General features: G+C 44.1%; 1 protein-coding gene across 1 annotated transcript; it reads right to left on the reverse strand.

The window, feature by feature from the left end:
• Positions 1 to 2,456: 2,456 nt before the first annotated feature.
• zgc:85858 (RAMP4 domain-containing protein) lies at positions 2,457 to 16,471 on the reverse strand. The gene is made up of 3 exons (XM_029744592.1): positions 16,141 to 16,471; positions 9,440 to 9,515; positions 2,457 to 2,574 (listed from the first exon to the last, which is right to left on the reverse strand). The coding sequence occupies exons 1-3, from the start codon at positions 16,222 to 16,224 to the stop codon at positions 2,534 to 2,536; spliced, it is 201 nt and encodes a 66-aa protein (XP_029600452.1). The 5' UTR covers positions 16,225 to 16,471; the 3' UTR covers positions 2,457 to 2,533.
• Positions 16,472 to 19,074: the final 2,603 nt, after the last annotated feature.

Genomic DNA, 19,074 nt, shown 5'->3' on the forward strand with positions numbered 1-19,074 from the left:
AATTGAATCCATTTTAAATTCAGGTTGTAACACAAGAAAATGTGGAATAAGTCAAGGGGTATGAATACTTTCTGAAGGCTCGATGACAACATCAGGGTTAGTATGTATAGTGTATAGGGTGTAGTGTATAGGGTGTAGTATGTAGGGTGTAGTGTATAGGGTGTAGTGTGTAGGGTGTAGTGTATAGGGTGTAGTATGTAGGGTGTAGGGTGTAGTGTATAGGGTGTTGGGTGTAGTGTATAGTGTATAGGGTGTAGTGTGTAGGGTGTAGTGTATAGGGTGTAGTATGTAGGGTGTAGGGTGTAGTGTATAGGGTGTAGTATGTAGGGTGTAGTGTATAGGGTGTAGTATGTAGGGTGTAGGGTGTAGTGTATAGGGTGTAGTATGTAGGGTGTAGTGTATAGGGTGTAGGGTGTAGTGTATAGGGTGTAGTGTATAGGGTGTAGTATGTAGGGTGTAGTGTATAGGGTGTAGTATGTAGGGTGTAGGGTGTAGTGTATAGGGTGTTGGGTGTAGTGTATAGTGTATAGGGTGTAGTGTGTAGGGTGTAGTGTGTAGTGTGTAGTGTATAGTGTGTAGTGTATAGTGTGTAGTGTATAGTGTGTGGAATAAGTCAAGGGGTATGAACACTTTCTGAAGGCAAGATGACAATATCAGGGTTAGTATGTAGAGTGTAGGGTGTAGTGTGTAGTGTATAGGGTGTTGGGTGTAGTGTGTAGGGTTTGGAATAAGTCAAGGGGTATGAATACTTTCTGAAGGCTCTGTATGTGGAGCTTTAACATTAAAATAGATGAGGTCCATTGATGGAAGCAACAATCCGCAATATTATATCTGATCCACCCCCTATATACATATATATATTTATTTTAAATATAAAATAAAAACCCAAAACATTAAGTTGCTCACAGGAGTTTCATTTCTGATTAAATACTATGATTTAAATCTTATTATAGCTCGGACACTTAGACATCCTACTGTCCCTTTAAAACATTCTGAGAAAAGCTACTGTCCCTTTAAAACACTCTGAGAAAAGCGATTGAAACATCTTCATGAGCAACACTACAGACGAGTGCAAACGGTGAGCTTCCATAACATGGAAACGGCAGCACCGGAAACGGCATAGAGGTTTTGCGTCGCTCCTCTTAGTTGTGGAAATAGACCTGATAGTGTTTATTCTTTACAAACTCAGAAAATCATCTTTAGAGAAAAAAAATCTGTTTTATTTGTATAAAACTCATTTGCATAGCGTTTTACAGGAGGGAGGAGGTCTGACACACACACACACACACACTGGGTGTTCTGCCTCTAGGGAGTGCTGCTTCACACACACACACACACACACACACACACACACACACACGTTCACACCCTGGGTGTTCTGCCTCTAGGGAGTGCTGCCACACACACGTTCACACCCTGGGTGTTCTGCCTCTAGGGAGTGCTGCCACACACACACACACACCATTCAGCACGTAGATAGTACAGTAACAGAACAGCCAGTGTAGAAGACAACTGAAGACAGTAAAACAGTTAAAAACCAGACTGAATACTTCCTGGACACGGACGGACACACACACACACGCGCACACACACACACACACAGAGAGAGAGAGAGAGAGACAGAGAGAGAGAGATGGCAGGATAAGGGAACAGAGCGATGAGAGAGGCAGAGGGCCGTGTTCATACAAGGGAGATATCAAAACAAGTACAGATCATGTCACAGCAGTCAGTCAGTCTACTGGACTAACAGGATAAACACCTGCTCTAGATTCAGTCTCCTCTCCCCAACATCCCAACAGTAACCATCAGTGGAACCAATCCCCAAACTGACCTGAGATCAGTGCTACTAACAGAGTACAGATCAGATCAGACAGGAGAACCAGCATTAAGACAAGAACGTTCCATAAACAAAAACAAAAAAATGGTTCTTTCAAGAACTACGGAAGACATTTCATGTTTCAACATTACCAATACAGACCAAGCTATTGTTAAAACAGGAAGTCCTGGAGAGAGACAATACATTCACAGTATGTAGAATGACAAGAGATGGAGTGATCGAATTCACAGTATGTAGAATCAGCTGAGGTTTAACATGACAAGAGAGAAGAGGGGGATGATGTGTGTGTCAGCTGGTGTTAAAAAAACGTTTTTATTTTATTTAACTAGGCAAGTCAGTTAAGAACAAATTCTTATTTACAATGACGGCCTACCCTGGCCAAACCCTCCCCAAACCCGGACGACGCTGGGCCAATTGTGCGCCGCCCCTATGGGACTCCCGATCACGGCCGGTTGTGATACAGCCCGGGATTGAACCAGGGTCTGTAGTGACGCCTCTAGCACTGAGATGCAGTGCCTTTAGACCGCTGCGCCACTCGGGGAGCCCTAAAATGTTTAACTGGACACAGAGAGGAGGGGGATGTGCATGAGTAAAGGGAGAACACTGGACCCGATGTCTGTTTGTGGTTGGAGCAGGGATGGAGTGAGGCTGTTGGTGTTCTCCCAGAGGAAGAGGCTCTGATCTGGGTGTCAACCATCACAACCCCTGCCTGATACTCTGGATGATCTGGAAGATGGCTGAGAGTGGGAGAGAGGGGGGGGGGGGGGAGAGAGAGAGGGAGAGAGAGAGAGAGGGGGAGAGAGAGAGAGAGAGAGGGGGGAGAGAGAGAGAGAGGGGGGAGAGAGAGAGAGAGGGGGAGAGAGAGAGAGAGGGGGGAGAGAGAGAGAGATACAAATCAGAGTCCATTGTGATGTCTGTGAACCAGCTCCACCCAAACATTCCCAACATCAGAGTCCTGCACACAAAAATATTATCTGGCGTAATGAATGAAAACATTTCATCCCGTGGGTCGGCTCTTGGGTTCAGAACAATTACACTGCGGGTTGAAAATGTTTTAAAACCAACGTTGTATAAAAATAATTTTATTTTTTAATGAATGTTCACCCTACTATCATCCAGAAGGTGAGGTCAGTACAGGTGCATCAAAGCTGGGACCGAGAGACTGAAAAACAGCTTCTATCTCAAGGACATCAGACTGTTAAACAGCCATCACCAGCCAGCCTCCACCCAGTACACTGCCCTTACTTACTGTCACTAGCCAGCCTCCACCCAGTACCCTGCCCTGAACCTTAGTTACTAGCCAGCCTCCACCCAGTACCCCGCCCTGAACTATAGTCACTGTTACTAGCCAGCCTCCACCCAGTACCCTGCCCTGAACCTTAGTGACTGTTACTAGCCGGCCTCCACCCAGTACCCTGCCCTGAACCTTAGTGACTGTTACTAGCCAGCCTCCACCCAGTACCCTGTCCTGAACTTTAGTCACTGTTACTAGCCGGCCTCCACCCAGTACCCTGCCCTGAACCTTAGTTACTGTCACTAGCCTCCACCCAGTACCCTGCCCTGAACTTAGTCACTGTCACTAGCCGGCCTCCACCCAGTACCCTGCCCTGAACTTAGTCACTGTCACTAGCCAGCCTCCACCCAGTACCCCGCCCTGAACTTAGTCACTGTCACTAGCCGGCCTCTACCCAGTACCCTGCCCTGAACTATAGTCACTGTTACTAGCCTCCACCCAGTACCCTGCCCTGAACTATAGTTACTGTTATTAGCCGGCCTCCACCCAGTACCCTGCCCTGAACCTTAGTAACTGTTACTAGCCAGCCTCCACCCAGTACCCTGCCCTGAACTTAGTCACTAGCCAGCCTCCACCCAGTACCTTGCCCTGAACTTAGTCACTGTTACTAGCCGGCCTCCACCCAATACCCTGCCCTGAACTTAGTCACTGTCACTAGACGGCCTCTACCCAGTACCCTGCCCTGAACTTAGTCACTGTCACTAGCCAGCCTCCACCCAGTACCCTGCCCTGAACTATAGTCACTGTTACTAGCCGGCCTCCACCCAGTACCCTGCCCTGAACTATAGTCACTGTTACTAGCCAGCCTCCACCCAGTACCCCGCCCTGAACCTTAGTCACTGTTACTAGCCGGCCTCCACCCAGTACCCTGCCCTGAACTTAGTCACTATCACTATCCAGCCTCCACCCAGTACCCTGCCCTGAACCTTAGTTACTGTCACTAGCCTCCACCCAGTACCCTGCCCTGAACTTAGTCACTGTCACTAGCCGGCCTCCACCCAGTACCCTGCCCTGAACTTAGTCACTGTCACTAGCCAGCCTCCACCCAGTACCCCGCCCTGAACCTTAGTCACTGTCACTAGCCAGCCTCCACCCAGTACCCTGCCCTGAACTATAGTCACTGTTACTAGCCAGCCTCCACCCAGTACCCTGCCCTGAACTTAGTCACTGTCACTAGCCAGCCTCCACCCAGTACCCTGCCCTTAGTCACTGTTACTAGCCGGCCTCCACCCAGTACCCTGCCCTGAACTTAGTCACTGTCACTAGCCGGCCTCTACCCAGTACCCTGCCCTGAACTATAGTCACTGTTACTAGCCTCCACCCAGTACCCTGCCCTGAACTATAGTTACTGTTACTAGCCGGCCTCCACCCAGTACCCTGCCCTGAACTATAGTCACTGTCACCAGCCGGCCTCCACCCAGTACCCTGCCCTGAACTATAGTCACTGTTACTAGCCAGCCTCCACCCAGTACCCTGCCCTGAACTTAGTTACTGTCACTAGCCAGCCTCCACCCAGTACCCTGCCCTGAACTATAGTCACTGTTACTAGCAAGCCTCCACCCAGTACCCTGCCCTGAACTTAGTTACTGTCACTAGCCAGCCTCCACCCAGTACCCTGCCCTGAACCTTAGTTACTGTCACTAGCCAGCCTCCACCCAGTACCCTGCCCTGAACTATAGTCACTGTTACTAGCCAGCCTCCACCCAGTACCCTGCCCTGAACTATAGTCACTGTCACTAGCCAGCCTCCACCCAGTACCCTGCGCTGAACTATAGTCACTGTTACTAGCAAGCCTCCACCCAGTACCCCGCCCTGAACTTAGTTACTGTCACTAGCCTCCACCCAGTACCCTGCCCTGAACTATAGTCACTTACTAGCCGGCCTCCACCCAGTACCCTGCCCTGAACATTAGTCACTGTTACTAGCCAGCCTCCACCCAGTACCCTGCCCTGAACCTTAGTTACTGTCACTAGCCAGCCTCTACCCAGTACCCTGCCCTGAACCTTAGTTACTGTCACTAGCCAGCCTCCACCCAGTACCCTGCCCTGAACTATAGTCACTGTTACTAGCCAGCCTCCACCCAGTACCCTGCCCTGAACTTAGTCACTGTTACTAGCAAGCCTCCACCCAGTACCCCGCCCTGAACTATAGTCACTGTCACTAGCCTCCACCCAGTACCCTGCCCTGAACTATAGTCACTTACTAGCCGGCCTCCACCCAGTACCCTGCCCTGAACCTTAGTTACTGTCACTAGCCAGCCTCCACCCAGTACCCTGCCCTGAACTTAGTCACTGTCACTAGCCAGCCTCCACCCATTACCCTGCCCTGAACTTAGTCACTGTCACTAGCCAACTACTAGCCAGATACTCCACCCACCATCTGTACACAATACCCCATCTGTACACAATACCCCATCTATAGACAATACCCCATCTATACACAATACCCCATAACACCACAATACCCCATAACAACACAATACCCCATTACAACGGTGATAACAGGTTAATTTTAAGTTTAATTTAACTAATTCAATTTTAATTTTATGTTAATGTTTTGGTACATTTATTGAAAATGAAATACAGAATTCTCATTTACACCTGAGGCAATACTTTGTAGAAGCACCTGGATTGTAATACATTTGCCCATTATTCTTTTTAAAATTCTAGATTTTCAAGTAAATTTAAGTCAAAACTGTAACTTGGCCATTCAGGAACGTTCACTGTCATCTTGGTAAGCAACTCCTGTGTAGATTTGGCCTTGTGTTTTAGGCTATTGTCCTGCTGAAAGGTGAATTCATCTCCCAGTGTCTGGTGGAAAGCAGACTGAACCAGGTTTTCCTCTAGGATTTTGTCTGTGCTTAGCTCCATTCCACTTATTTTCATCCTGAAAAACTCCCCAGTCCTTAACGATGACAAGAATACCCATAACATGATGCAGCCACCACCATGCTTGAAAATATGGAGAGTGGTACTCCGTAATGTATTGTATCTTCTCCAAACATAACACTTTGTATTTAGGACAAAAAGTTAATTGCTTTGCTGCATTTTTTGTTGCAGTTTTACTTTAGTACCTTGTTGCAAACAGGATGCGTGTTTTGGAATATGTTTATTCTGTACAGGTTTCCTTCTTTCCACTCTGTCAGTTAGGTTAATATTGTGGAGTAACTACAATGTTGTTGATCCATCCTCAGTTTTCTCCTATCACAGCCATTAAACTCTGTAACTGTTTTAAAATCACCTTTGGCCTCATAGTGAAATCCCTGAGTGGTTTCCTTCCTCCCCGGCTACTGAGTTATATAGAATACTACATATATGTATACACACACAGTGGGGGAAAAAAGTATTTGATCCCCTGCTGATTTTGTACGTTTGCCCACTGACAAAGAAATGATCAGTCTATAATTTTAACGGTAGGTTTATTTGAACAGTGAGAGACAGAATAACAACAAAAAAATCCAGAAAAACACATGTCAAAAATGTTATAAATTGATTTGCATTTTAATGAGGGAAATAAAATACTGCTGTCCACTTCACACGACACTACCGGTCAAACGTTTTAAAATACTTACTCATTCAAGGGTTTTTCTTTATTTTGACTAAATTTATACAATTGTAGAATAATAGTGAAGACATCAAAACTATACAATAACACATACGGAATCATGTAGTAACCAAAAAAAGTGTTAAACAAATCAAAAAATGAGGAAGCACAGTTCCCGCTCAGCCCAGTCAAAACTGTTCGCTGCTCTGGCACCCCAATGGTGGAACAAGCTCCCTCACGACGCCAGGACAGCGGAGTCAATCACCACCTTCCGGAGACACCTGAAACCCCACCTCTTTAAGGAATACCTGGGATAGGATAAAGTAATCCTTCTACCCCCCCCCCCCCCAAAAGATCTAGATGCACTATTGTAAAGTGGTTGTTCCACTGGATATCATAAGGTGAATGCACCAATTTGTAAGTCGCTCTGGATAAGAGCGTCTGCTAAATGACTTAAATGTAATGTAAATGTATATTATTCTACAATGCAGAAAAAAGTTAAAATAAAAATAAACCCTTGAATGAGTAGTTGTCAAGCGTTTGACCGGTAGTGTGTACAGTCATAGTTCATCCTACACACAGTGCATTGGGAAAGTATTCAGACCCCTTGACTTTCTCCACATTTTGTTACGTTACAACCTTATTCTAAAATATATATTTTTTAAATCCTCAAATCTACACACAATACCTCATAATGACAAAGCGAAAACAGCTGTTTAGAAATTTTGCAAATGTATTAAAAATAAACATCAATACCTTATTTACATAAGTATTCAGACCCTTTGCTATGAGACTCGAAATTGAGCTAAAATGCATCCTGTTTCTACAACTTGATTGGAGTCCACCTGTGGTAAATTCAATGGATTGGACATGATTTGAAAAGGCACACACCTGTGTATATAAGGTCCCACAGTTTACAGTTCATGTCAGAGCAAAAACCAAGCCATGAGGTCGAAGGAATTGTCCGTAGAGCTCCGAGACAGGATTATGTTGAGGCACAGACCTGGGGAAGGATACCAAAAAATGTCTGCAGCATTGAAGGTCTACAAGAACACAGTGACGTCCATCATTCTTAAGTGGAAGAAGTTTGGAACCACCAAGACTCTTCCTAGAGCTGGCAGCCCGGCCAAATCGGGGGAGAAGGGCATTGGTCAGGGAGGTGACCAAGAACCCAATGGTCACTCTGACAGAGCTCCAGAGTTCCTCTGTGGAGATGGGAGAACCTTCCAGAAGGACAACCATCTCTGCAGCACTCCATCAATCAGGCCTTTATGGTAGAGTGGCCAGACAGAAGCCAGTCCTCAGTAAAAGGCACATGACAGCCCGCTTAGAGTTTACCAAAAGGCACCTAAAGACTCTCAGACCATGAGAAACAAGATTATCTGGTCTGATGAAACCAAAATTGAACTCTTTGGCCTAAATGCCAAGTGTCACGTCTGGGGGAAACCTGGCACCATCCCTAGGGTGAAGCATGGCGGTGGCAGCATCATGCTGTGGGGATGTTTTTCAGCGGCAGGGACTGGGAGACTAGTCAGGATCGAGAGAAAGATGAACGGAGCAAAGTACAGAGAGATCCTTGATGAAAACCTGCTCCAGAGCGCTCAGGACCTCAGACTGGGGTGAAGGTTCACCTTCCAACAGTACAACGACCCTAAGCACACAGCCAAGACAACATAGGAGTGGTTTCGGGACAAGTCTCTGAATGTCCTTGATTGGCCCAGCCAGAGCCCGCACTTGAACCCGATCAAACATCTCTGGAGAGACCTGAAAATAGCTGTGCAGCGACGCTCCCCATACAACCTGACAGAGCTTGAGAGGATCTGCAGAGAAGAATGGGAGAAACTCCCCAAATACAGGTGTGCTAAGCTTGTAGCGTCATACCCAAGAAGACTCGAGGCTGTAATCGCTGCCAAAGGTGCATCAACAAAGTACTGAATAAATACTTACGTAAATGTGATATTTCAGTTTATTTTTAATACATTTGCAAATAAAAGTTTTTTTGTCATTTACCAAAACAATTAAATCAATTTTAGAATAAGGCTGTAACGTAAAAAAATTGGAAAAATAATACTTTCCCGAATCCACTGTAGAGAAATAACTTGAGAATTCGAGAAGGTCCAATATTCTAGAACACGGATACATTTTCAACTCTGCACTTTTTACATCCACAAAGTAGATGTCCTAAACGACTTGCCAAAACTATAGTTTGTTAACAAGAAATTTGTGGAGTGGTCGAAAAAAACAGTTTTAATGACTCCAATCTAAGCGTATGCAAACTTCTGACCTCAACTGTACATGTATGCATGTCACGGTTTTAGAAGCTTCTGATAGGCTAATTGACATAATTTGAGTCAATTTGGAGGGACAAAATTCACCCAACTTATTGTGGGAAGCTTGTGGAAGGCTACCCAAAATGTTTGACCCAAGTTAAACAATTTAAAGGCAATGCTACCAAATACTAATTGAGTGTATGTAAACTTCTGACCCGCTGGGAGTGTGATGAAAGAAATAAAACCTGAAATAAATCATTCTCTCTACTATTATTCTGACATTTCACATTCTTAAAATAAAGTGGTGATCCTAATTCACGTAAAACAGGGAATTTTTACTAGGATTAAATGTCAGGAATTATGAAAAACGGAGTTTAAATGTATTTGGCTAAAGTGTATGCAAACTTCCGACTTCAACTATATATATATATATATATATATATATACATACATACATACACACACACACACACACACACACACACAGTCTCTTACCTGATCCACACACCACAAAGACAAAGAGAGCCAGTAGCCAGGGACCTACAGGAGACTTCTCCTCATTCACCACCCGCTGAAACAAAGGGTTAATACAGGGCTAGTACAGGGCTAGTACAGGGCTAATACAGGGCTAATACAGGGCTAATACAGGGCTAATACAGGGCTAATACAGGGCTAATACAGGGCTAATACAGGGCTAATACAGGGCTAATACAGGGCTAATACAGGGCTAGCTAATACAGGGTTAACACCAGAGAAGGGCACAGGTTAACAACACACAGGGTTAATACAGGGTTAACACAGGGTTAACACCAGAGGACACAGGGTTAACACCAGAGGACACAGGGCTAACACAGGGCTAACACAGGGCTAACACAGGGCTAACACAGGGCTAACACCAGAGAGAGGGAGACAGGGTTAATACAGGGTTAACACAGGGCTAACACAGGGCTAACACAGGGCTAACACAAGGCTAACACAAGGCTAACACAGGGCTAACACCAGAGAGAGGGAGACAGGGTGAGATTACATGTGAATCATTTAGCAGATGCTCTTATCCAGAGTGACGTACAGGCAGTGCAGGGAAATCCCAAGTTCAACAAACCATACAACATTATGACTACTTTACCCACGTCCACAGAGGACTGCACTGAAACACATTAACAGGACGAACCATGCCGATACAAAGTTAGAGGGAAATTTTACCGTAATTCTGGTAACAAACATTGAATCTGCAGTTTTTCCCAGTAAAATGTTTATTTTTATTCTGTAAATTGTTCAAAGTATTCATCGACCATAGAGTTGGAAGGTTTGTTAAACTAAAATGTTTGTTTGGCATTTTAAGAAAAAGTGACAACTGACTCAGTGTAATTCTGTTGCCGTGGAATTTCCCTTCTTCCAACAAAAGGGTTAGGTCAGGTACCGAATCAGACGGGGTTAGTTTACCTGGGGGAGGTCAGGGGTCAGGTAATCAGACGGGGTTAGTTTAACCTGGGGGAGGTCAGGTAATCAGACGGGGTTAGTTTAACCGGGGGAGGTCAGGTAATCAGACGGGGTTAGTTTAACCGGGGGAGGTCAGGTAATCAGACGGGGTTAGTTTCCCTGCGTTTGGAGAGAAATGTCTGAGTGACAGCTGTTTCTCGCAGTTTGAGGAAGAAAACAGCTGCTTTGATACATTGAACCAAGTGCTGAGCATAAGCTGTGTATGAATCCAGGCTGTATCACATCCGGACGTGATCGGGAGTCCCATAGGGGCGGCGCACAAGGGGGTAGGCCGTCATTGTAAAGAGAAGAATTTGTTCCTAACTGACTTAGTTAAATAAAAGTAAATGAATAGCCTCCATATGTATCAACTTCCACAGTCAATGCTTTTACTCAAATGTTTTTTTGAGTGTGAATTGAATTTTGTCTAGTAATACCAGTCCCATGTGAATAGGGCTTAAGGTAGGTAAGACAACCACATACCAGTCATGGAAACCGGTAGAAAGTTATCAGCTGTGGTCACACACACAGGACACGGTTTACACAGTCTCACACACACAACACACACACAGGACATGATTTACACAGTCTCTCACACACACACAGGACATGGTTACACAGTCTCTCTCACACACACACACAGGACACGGTTTACACAGTCTCTCTCACACACACACACACACAGGACATGGTTTACACAGTCTCTCACACACACACACAGGACATGGTTTACACAGTCTCTCTCTCACACACACACAGGACATGGTTTACACAGTCTCTCTCTCACACACACACAGGACATGGTTTACACAGTCTCTCTCTCACACACACACGACATGGTTTACACACGCACACACGGTTAACACAGCCTCTCACACACACACGGTTTACACAGTCGCTCTCACACACACACACACACACACAGGACATGGTTACACGGTCACACAAGTGTTTATCAGAGCAATGGAGCTAGCTAAAATGTATTTAATCAATTTTAGAATAAGGCTGTAACGTAACAAAATGTGGAGAAAGTCAAAGGGTCTGAATACTTTCTGAATGCACTGTATAATGCAAGTCTCAGGAAACACTGTCTGGGTTGGCAATACTCAGTGTAGAAAACTGTTGGGCCCACAACCCGGACCTACAGGATGTGGTGAAATAATTTGCACACACAAAAAAAAGGAGGACTTCAGGAGACCAGGGGGGTATCAATTGGGATTTAATTTACTGTGAATATTGCAGATCATTTTTCTAGGCGATTGGCCAGGAAAAGCGGTAGTGGCTGAATTTATCCTCCAGCCCACTACTTTCTTCCTCATTGCTACGCTACTTGATACGTAATATTTATTTTAAAAAATGTATAAATAACTAAGTCACAGTATATAGCTATAGATAGTACACTGCATAATGAAGCAATCCCTAGTAAGCTAGTGTTGCGGGTGGACTCACTGTAATATTTGGCATTACTAGACTGGTTTTATGCACATTTCCTATCCAAGATGGGAGAGTGAGAGAGCAGAGCATGTCATGCAGGTCCAGAGGAACTGCTTTATGCCAGTAGGCACTTTGATGCCATTACTTTTTTTGTTGTTGCAGGTTAGGAGACTGAGGTTAAGGTAAGGAAAAACACTATCCTAACCTGCTACCAAAAAATTCACTGTATGAAGTGTAGTGATCAGCTCTAGGTAGTGATCTAACGTTAGCTAGCCAACCACATGCCAGTTGGTAGTGCAACGCCAGGGTTGTGGGTTCGATTCCCACGGGGGACCAGTATGAAAAAAAAAAAAAAAAATTGTATGAAATGTATGCATTCACTACTGTAAGTCGCTCTGGATAAGAGCGTCTGCTAAATGACTAAAATGTAAATGTAAATGCTAGAACGGATCATCCACCTTGCTCTAGCTAGAGTTGTGGTGGTAATAACGTCTAAACTTTGACAAAAACACATAGCTTGCTTTAAAATGACCACTGACTAGTCAAATATCTAGAGTCAATTTCACTGGCTAATAATATGAACATAATATGAACATTAATAGATATCATGTCCCCAAAGCTGCAGTCCAAACCCGTTATTTTTACCCCGTTGGGGGGAATCCCAGTCCAAAGTGGTGGTGGACTTCACTAACGTCGGTCCCCCCTCGATTTAGTTCGAGGGAGCGAGTGGACAACTTTGGGCACTGACCCACAATTAAACACAAACTGTAGTCACATGTCAAACTCTGGTGACCGCGAAGTGTAATAAACCAGGCTGCATTTTCAGCATGTCAGAAAGAAAAAAAAAGTATGATGCTTTCTAAAATATATAGACATTGATTTTTAGCGTTGGCAAATGTACCTAGTCTCGTAGTGAGGAGCCTATAAAACGTAACGTTAGCTAGAATCATAAAAACATTTTGGGGGGGAATTCTGAAATGTATTGGAATAAATGACCAAACTATAAAACTAGCTAGCCAGCTATGGGTAACTGTAGCTAGCTATCCAAACTATAAAACTAGCTAGCCAGCTATGGGTAACTGTAGCTAGCTATCCAAACTATAAAACTAGCTAGCCAGCTATGGGTAACTGTAGCTAGCTATCCAAACTATAAAACTAACTAGCCAGCTATGGGTAACTGTAGCTAGCTATCCAAACTATAAAACTAACTAGCCAGCTATGGGTAACTGTAGCTAGCTATCCAAACTATAAAATTAACTAGCCAGCTATGGGTAACTGTAGCTAGCTATCCAAACTATAAAAAACTCCCTAGCCAGCTATGGGTAACTGTAGCTAGCTATCCAAACTATAAAACTAACTAGCCAGCTATGGGTAACTGTAGCTAGCTATCCAAACTATAAAACTAACTAGCCAGCTATGGGTAACTGTAGCTAGCTATCCAAACTATAAAACTAACTAGCCAGCTATGGGTAACTGTAGCTAGCTATCCAAACTATAAAAAACTACCTAGCCAGCTATGGGTAACTGTAGCTAGCTATCCAAACTATAAAACTAACTAGCCAGCTATGGGTAACTGTAGCTAGCTATCCAAACTATAAAAAACTCCCTAGCCAGCTATGGGTAACTGTAGCTAGCTATCCAAACTATAAAACTAACTAGCCAGCTATGGGTAACTGTAGCTAGCTATCCAAACTATAAAACTAACTAGCCAGCTATGGGTAACTGTAGCTAGCTATCCAAACTATAAAACTAACTAGCCAGCTATGGGTAACTGTAGCTAGCTATCCAAACTATAAAAAACTCCCTAGCCAGCTATGGGTAACTGTAGCTAGCTATCCAAACTATAAAACTAGCTAGCCAGCTATGGGTAACTGTAGCTAGCTATCCAAACTATAAAAAACTACCTAGCCAGCTATGGGTAACTGTAGCTAGCTATCCAAACTATAAAAAACTACCTAGCCAGCTATGGGTAACTGTAGCTAGCTATCCAAACTATAAAAATAGCTAGCCAGCTATGGGTAACTGTAGCTAGCTATCCAAACTATAAAACTACCTAGCCAGCTATGGGTAACTGTAGCTAGCTATCCAAACTATAAAAAACTCCCTAGCCAGCTATGGGTAACTGTAGCTAGCTATCCAAACTATAAAACTAGCTAGCCAGCTATGGGTAACTGTAGCTAGCTATCCAAACTATAAAAAACTACCTAGCCAGCTATGGGTAACTGTAGCTAGCTATCCAAACTATAAAACTAACTAGCCAGCTATGGGTAACTGTAGCTAGCTATCCAAACTATAAAAAACTCCCTAGCCAGCTATGGGTAACTGTAGCTAGCTATCCAAACTATAAAACTAACTAGCCAGCTATGGGTAACTGTAGCTAGCTATCCAAACTATAAAACTAACTAGCCAGCTATGGGTAACTGTAGCTAGCTATCCAAACTATAAAACTAACTAGCCAGCTATGGGTAACTGTAGCTAGCTATCCAAACTATAAAAAACTCCCTAGCCAGCTATGGGTAACTGTAGCTAGCTATCCAAACTATAAAACTAGCTAGCCAGCTATGGGTAACTGTAGCTAGCTATCCAAACTATAAAAAACTACCTAGCCAGCTATGGGTAACTGTAGCTAGCTATCCAAACTATAAAAAACTACCTAGCCAGCTATGGGTAACTGTAGCTAGCTATCCAAACTATAAAAATAGCTAGCCAGCTATGGGTAACTGTAGCTAGCTATCCAAACTATAAAACTACCTAGCCAGCTATGGGTAACTGTAGCTAGCTATCCAAACTATAAAAACTAGCTAGCCAGCTATGGGTAACTGTAGCTAGCTATCCAAACTATAAAAAACTAGCTAGCCAGCTATGGGTAACTGTAGCTAGCTATCCAAACTATAAAAATAGCTAGCCAGCTATGGGTAACTGTAGCTAGCTATCCAAACTATAAAACTACCTAGCCAGCTATGGGTAACTGTAGCTAGCTATCCAAACTATAAAAACTAGCTAGCCAGCTATGGGTAACTGTAGCTAGCTATCCAAACTATAAAAAACTAGCTAGCCAGCTATGGGTAACTGTAGCTAGCTATCCAAACTATAAAAATAGCTAGCCAGCTATGGGTAACTGTAGCTAGCTATCCAAACTATAAAACTACCTAGCCAGCTATGGGTAACTGTAGCTAGCTATCCAAACTATAAAAAACTACCTAGCCAGCTATGGGTAACTGTAGCTAGCTATCCAAACTATAAAAAACTACCTAGCCAGCTATGGTAACTGTAGCTAGCTATCCAAACTATAAAGACTAGCTAGCCAGCTATGGGTAACTGTAGCTAGCTATCCAAACTATAAAAAACTACCTAGCCAGCTATGGGTAACTGTAGCTAGCTATCCAAACTATAAAAACTAGCTAGCCAGCTATGGGTAACTGTAGCTAGCTATCCAAACTATAAAACTAGCTAGCCAGCTATGGGTAACTGTAGCTAGCTACCTGACAGGAGTGTTAGCTTACTAGGTACATTAATACTGTAGCTACCTGACAGGAATGTTAGCTAGATACATTAGCTTTCTAGGTACATTAATACAGTAGCTAGCTACCTGACAGGAGTGGTAGCTAGATACATTAGCTTACTAGGTACATTAATACTGTAGCTAGCTACCTGGCGAGAGCGATAGCTAGATACATTAGCTTACTAGGTACATTAATAGCTTTAAGTTGGTTGTTTTAAAGCTCTACTTCAGATCATCTCTCTCCCTCGCTTGGGCAATGACATTTAAGGTACACTCGGATCTGACGACGTAAAAACGGGCTGAGGGTTTAGGGCTGAGGATTTAGGATCGAGGGCTGTCTACTTTGAAACACAACCTTAAGTCGAAGGTTTATTACTAGCTAGCAAGACAGCCACAATTAGAATCCCTAGCTAGCTAGATAGACAAGCTTGCTTTGCTAACATGTCGGCAGCCAAAACGTGTCTTAGCTAAGATTTGTTTTATTCTTGAACTATAAAAATGTAATTAACTACAGCACTGTGAATGGTGAGCTATCAGTTTGATTCCCAGGTAGACAGCTTGTAGCTAGCTTCAGCTTGTTACAGTGAGCTTTCAGTTTGAATAGCCAGCTGATTGAATAGCCAACTAGTTAGCCGGTAACGTTAGCTATCATAGCCTAGGCAGCCGATAGTACATGGGCTCTAGATCTGCACTATCGGCTGCCTGGGTAGGCTAGTAGTTATCGGTGTGTGTGTGTGGAGCTGATAGCCAGCTAATGTTAGTTAGCTAGCTAGATTCTAACCGTGGTCTTCTGGACGTGTCCTCGCTGCGTTATGGTCTTGCTGTGTTTCTCGTTAGCCACTTTCATCCGTTGGACCGCCGACATGTCGAGAACCGGTGTGTCAAAGTCACTCAAAGCTACGAAATTGACGATACACTAACTCAACCACCGGCGTATCACTTACATATAAAGGACTATGAGGGGGGGAAAAGAGACGGTTTGTTGATTTAGATTATTTTTTTTAGGAATAGCCGATAACTGCTGTAAGAGTCCAGCTCGCGATGGCTAACGGTTGTTAGCTTGGTGTTAGCCGGCTAGCTACCGGAAGTAGATTCTTCTACCCTCATCACGTGGTGAGGGTCTAGTGTGAGGCGCCCTGGGGGCAGATCTGGTGTCGGGTTTATTCTATCTGACCCCTAAAATAGACACAAAACCATGTGGAGTGGCGGAGGGACAACCCAAAACTGCCCTGGGATCCGTTTCACAAATTAAATGAAACTAGCTGTTTTAATTAAGGAACGTTGTTGCCAGAAATACCAGGCTACTTGCTTGCATTTTCAAGCAGTGTTGTTTTGTTGTTGTTGTATCTATTCAGTTGGAATGTATTTTACATGGACTTATTTTAGCTGTGTATATACCGTCGCTATCCCAGTTTCGCTGTAACTGAAAAACATCTTCCTAAACTCGTCCGTTTCGTGGTGGAGGCAGAGTTGAGTTTTGATAACTGGTAGCTGGATTTACAACATTGAGACACCATCAGTCGATTCTTGTAAAAATGTACATTTCAAACAGCGGTACTGAAATTCATACTTTTAATTAAAGAAACTATCAAATACAACATCTAATTGTATTTGTCACATGCGCCGAATACAACTAATGTACTTTTTCGTAAAATGTTTGCTTACGACCTTTCCCAACAATACAGAGTTTAAAGTTAAATTAAACAGTAACTTATTTTTCGGTGGGGTTTATCGGTGGTTGGCAGCCAACGTTATGGTGCATTACCGCCACCTACTGTACTGGGTGGCGGAGACAGGGAGAAACCAAATCCTGCCTGCCAGCCCCGTCGCTCTTAAAAAAGATAACAAAATATTTGAGACTATATCTAATGACGTTCTAGTCAATATACTCTTTAAACTAATTTATTGTATCCCCTTCTCCCTCATGCTAGATCTCAGCCTCTCTCTTTCCCTTAAAATACTGCCTGCACTGTAGCAATACATGCTCCACGGTCTCTATTTCCTGGCAATAATCACACTTTCCTGTTGGATGCTTTCCTGTCAAATTCAAATCAAATTTATTTATATAGCCCTTCGTATATCAGCTGAAATCTCAAAGTGCTGTACAGAAACCCAGCCTAAAACCCCAAACAGCAAGCAATGCATGTGAAAGAAGCACGGTGGCTAGGAAAAACTCCCTAGGAAAAACTCCCTAGAAAGGCCAAAAACCTAGGAAGAAACCTAGAGAGGAACCAGGCTATGAGGGGTGGCCAGTACTCTTCTGGCTGTGCCGGGTGGATATTATAACAGAACATGGTCAAGATGTTAAAATGTTCATAAATGACCAGCATGGTCAAATAATAATAATCATTGTAGTTGTCGAGGGTGCAACAAGCACGTCCGGTGAACAGGTCAGGGTTCCGTAGCCGCAGGCAGAACAGTTGAAACTGGAGCAGCAGCATGGCCAGGTGGACTGGGGACAGCAAGGAGTCATCATGCCAGGTAGTCCCGAGGCATGGTCCTAGGGCTCAGGTCCTCCGAGAGAAAGAAAGAAAGAAAGAGAGAATTAGAGAGAGCATATTTAAATTCACACAGGACACCGGATAAGACAAGAGAATACTCCAGATGTAACAGACTGACCCTAGCCCCCCGGCACATAAACTACTGCAGCATAAATACTGGAGGCTGAGACAGGAGGGATCAGAAGACACTGTGGCCCCATCCGATGATACCCCCGGACAGGGCCAAACAGGCAGGATATAACCCCACCCACTTTGCCAAAGCACAGCCCCCACACCACTAGAGGGATGTCTACAACCACCAACTTACCGTCCGAAGACAAGGCCGAGTATAGCCCACAAAAATCTCCGCCATGGCACAACCCAAGGGGGGGCGCCAACCCAGACAGGAAGACCACGTCAGTGACTCAACCCACTCAAGTGACGCACCCCTCCCATGGACGGCATGGAAGAACACCAGTAAGTCAGTGACTCAGCCCCTGAAATAGGGTTAGAGGCAGAGAATCCCAGTGGAAAGAGGGGAACCGGCAAGGCAGAGACAGCAAGGGCGGTTCGTTGCTCCAGCCTTTCCGTTCAGCTTCACACTCCTGGGCCAGACTACACTTAATCATAGGACCTACTGAAGAGATAAGTCTTCAGTAAAGACTTAAAGGTTGAGACTGAGTCTGCGTCTCTCACATGGGTAGGCAGACCATTCCATAAAAATGGAGCTCTATAGGAGAAAGCCCTACCTCCAGCCGTTTGCTTAGAAATTCTAGGGACAATTAGGAGGCCTGCGTCTTGTGACCGTAGCGTACGTGTAGATATGTACGGCAGGACCAAATCGGAAAGATAGGTAGGAGCAAGCCCATGTAATGCTTTGTAGGTTAGCAGTAAAACCTTGAAATCAGCCCTTGCCTTAACAGGAAGCCAGTGTAGGGAGGCTGGCACTGGAGTAATATGATCAAATTTTTTGGTTCTAGTCAGGATTCTAGCAGCCGTATTTAGCACTAACTGAAGTTTGTTTAGTGCTTTATCCGGGTAGCCGGAAAGTAGAGCATTACAGTAGTCCAGCCTAGAAGTAACAAAAGCATGGATTAATTTTTCTGCGTCATTTTTGGACAGAAAGTTTCTGATTTTTGCAATGTTACGTAGATGGAAAAAAGCTGTCCTTGAAACAGTCTTGATATGTTCTTCAAAAGAGAGATCAGGGTCCAGAGTAACACCGAGGTCCTTCA

Source organism: Salmo trutta, unplaced genomic scaffold, assembly GCF_901001165.1.
Source record: "Salmo trutta unplaced genomic scaffold, fSalTru1.1, whole genome shotgun sequence".
NCBI classification, from domain to species: Eukaryota; Metazoa; Chordata; class Actinopteri; order Salmoniformes; family Salmonidae; genus Salmo; species Salmo trutta.

Bases quoted from the DNA above. Each gene is read 5' to 3' on its own strand.
- zgc:85858 (XM_029744592.1), bottom strand. From the start codon at position 16,224: ATGTCGGCGGTCCAACGGATGAAAGTGGCTAACGAGAAACACAGCAAG. The intron at 9,516-16,140 runs GTTAGAATCTAG...CCTTTGTTTCAG, and splicing joins GACACGTCCAGAAGACCACG to CGGGTGGTGAATGAGGAGAA. The intron at 2,575-9,439 runs GTAAGAGACTGT...TCCCACTCTCAG, and splicing joins CTTTGTGGTGTGTGGATCAG to CCATCTTCCAGATCATCCAG.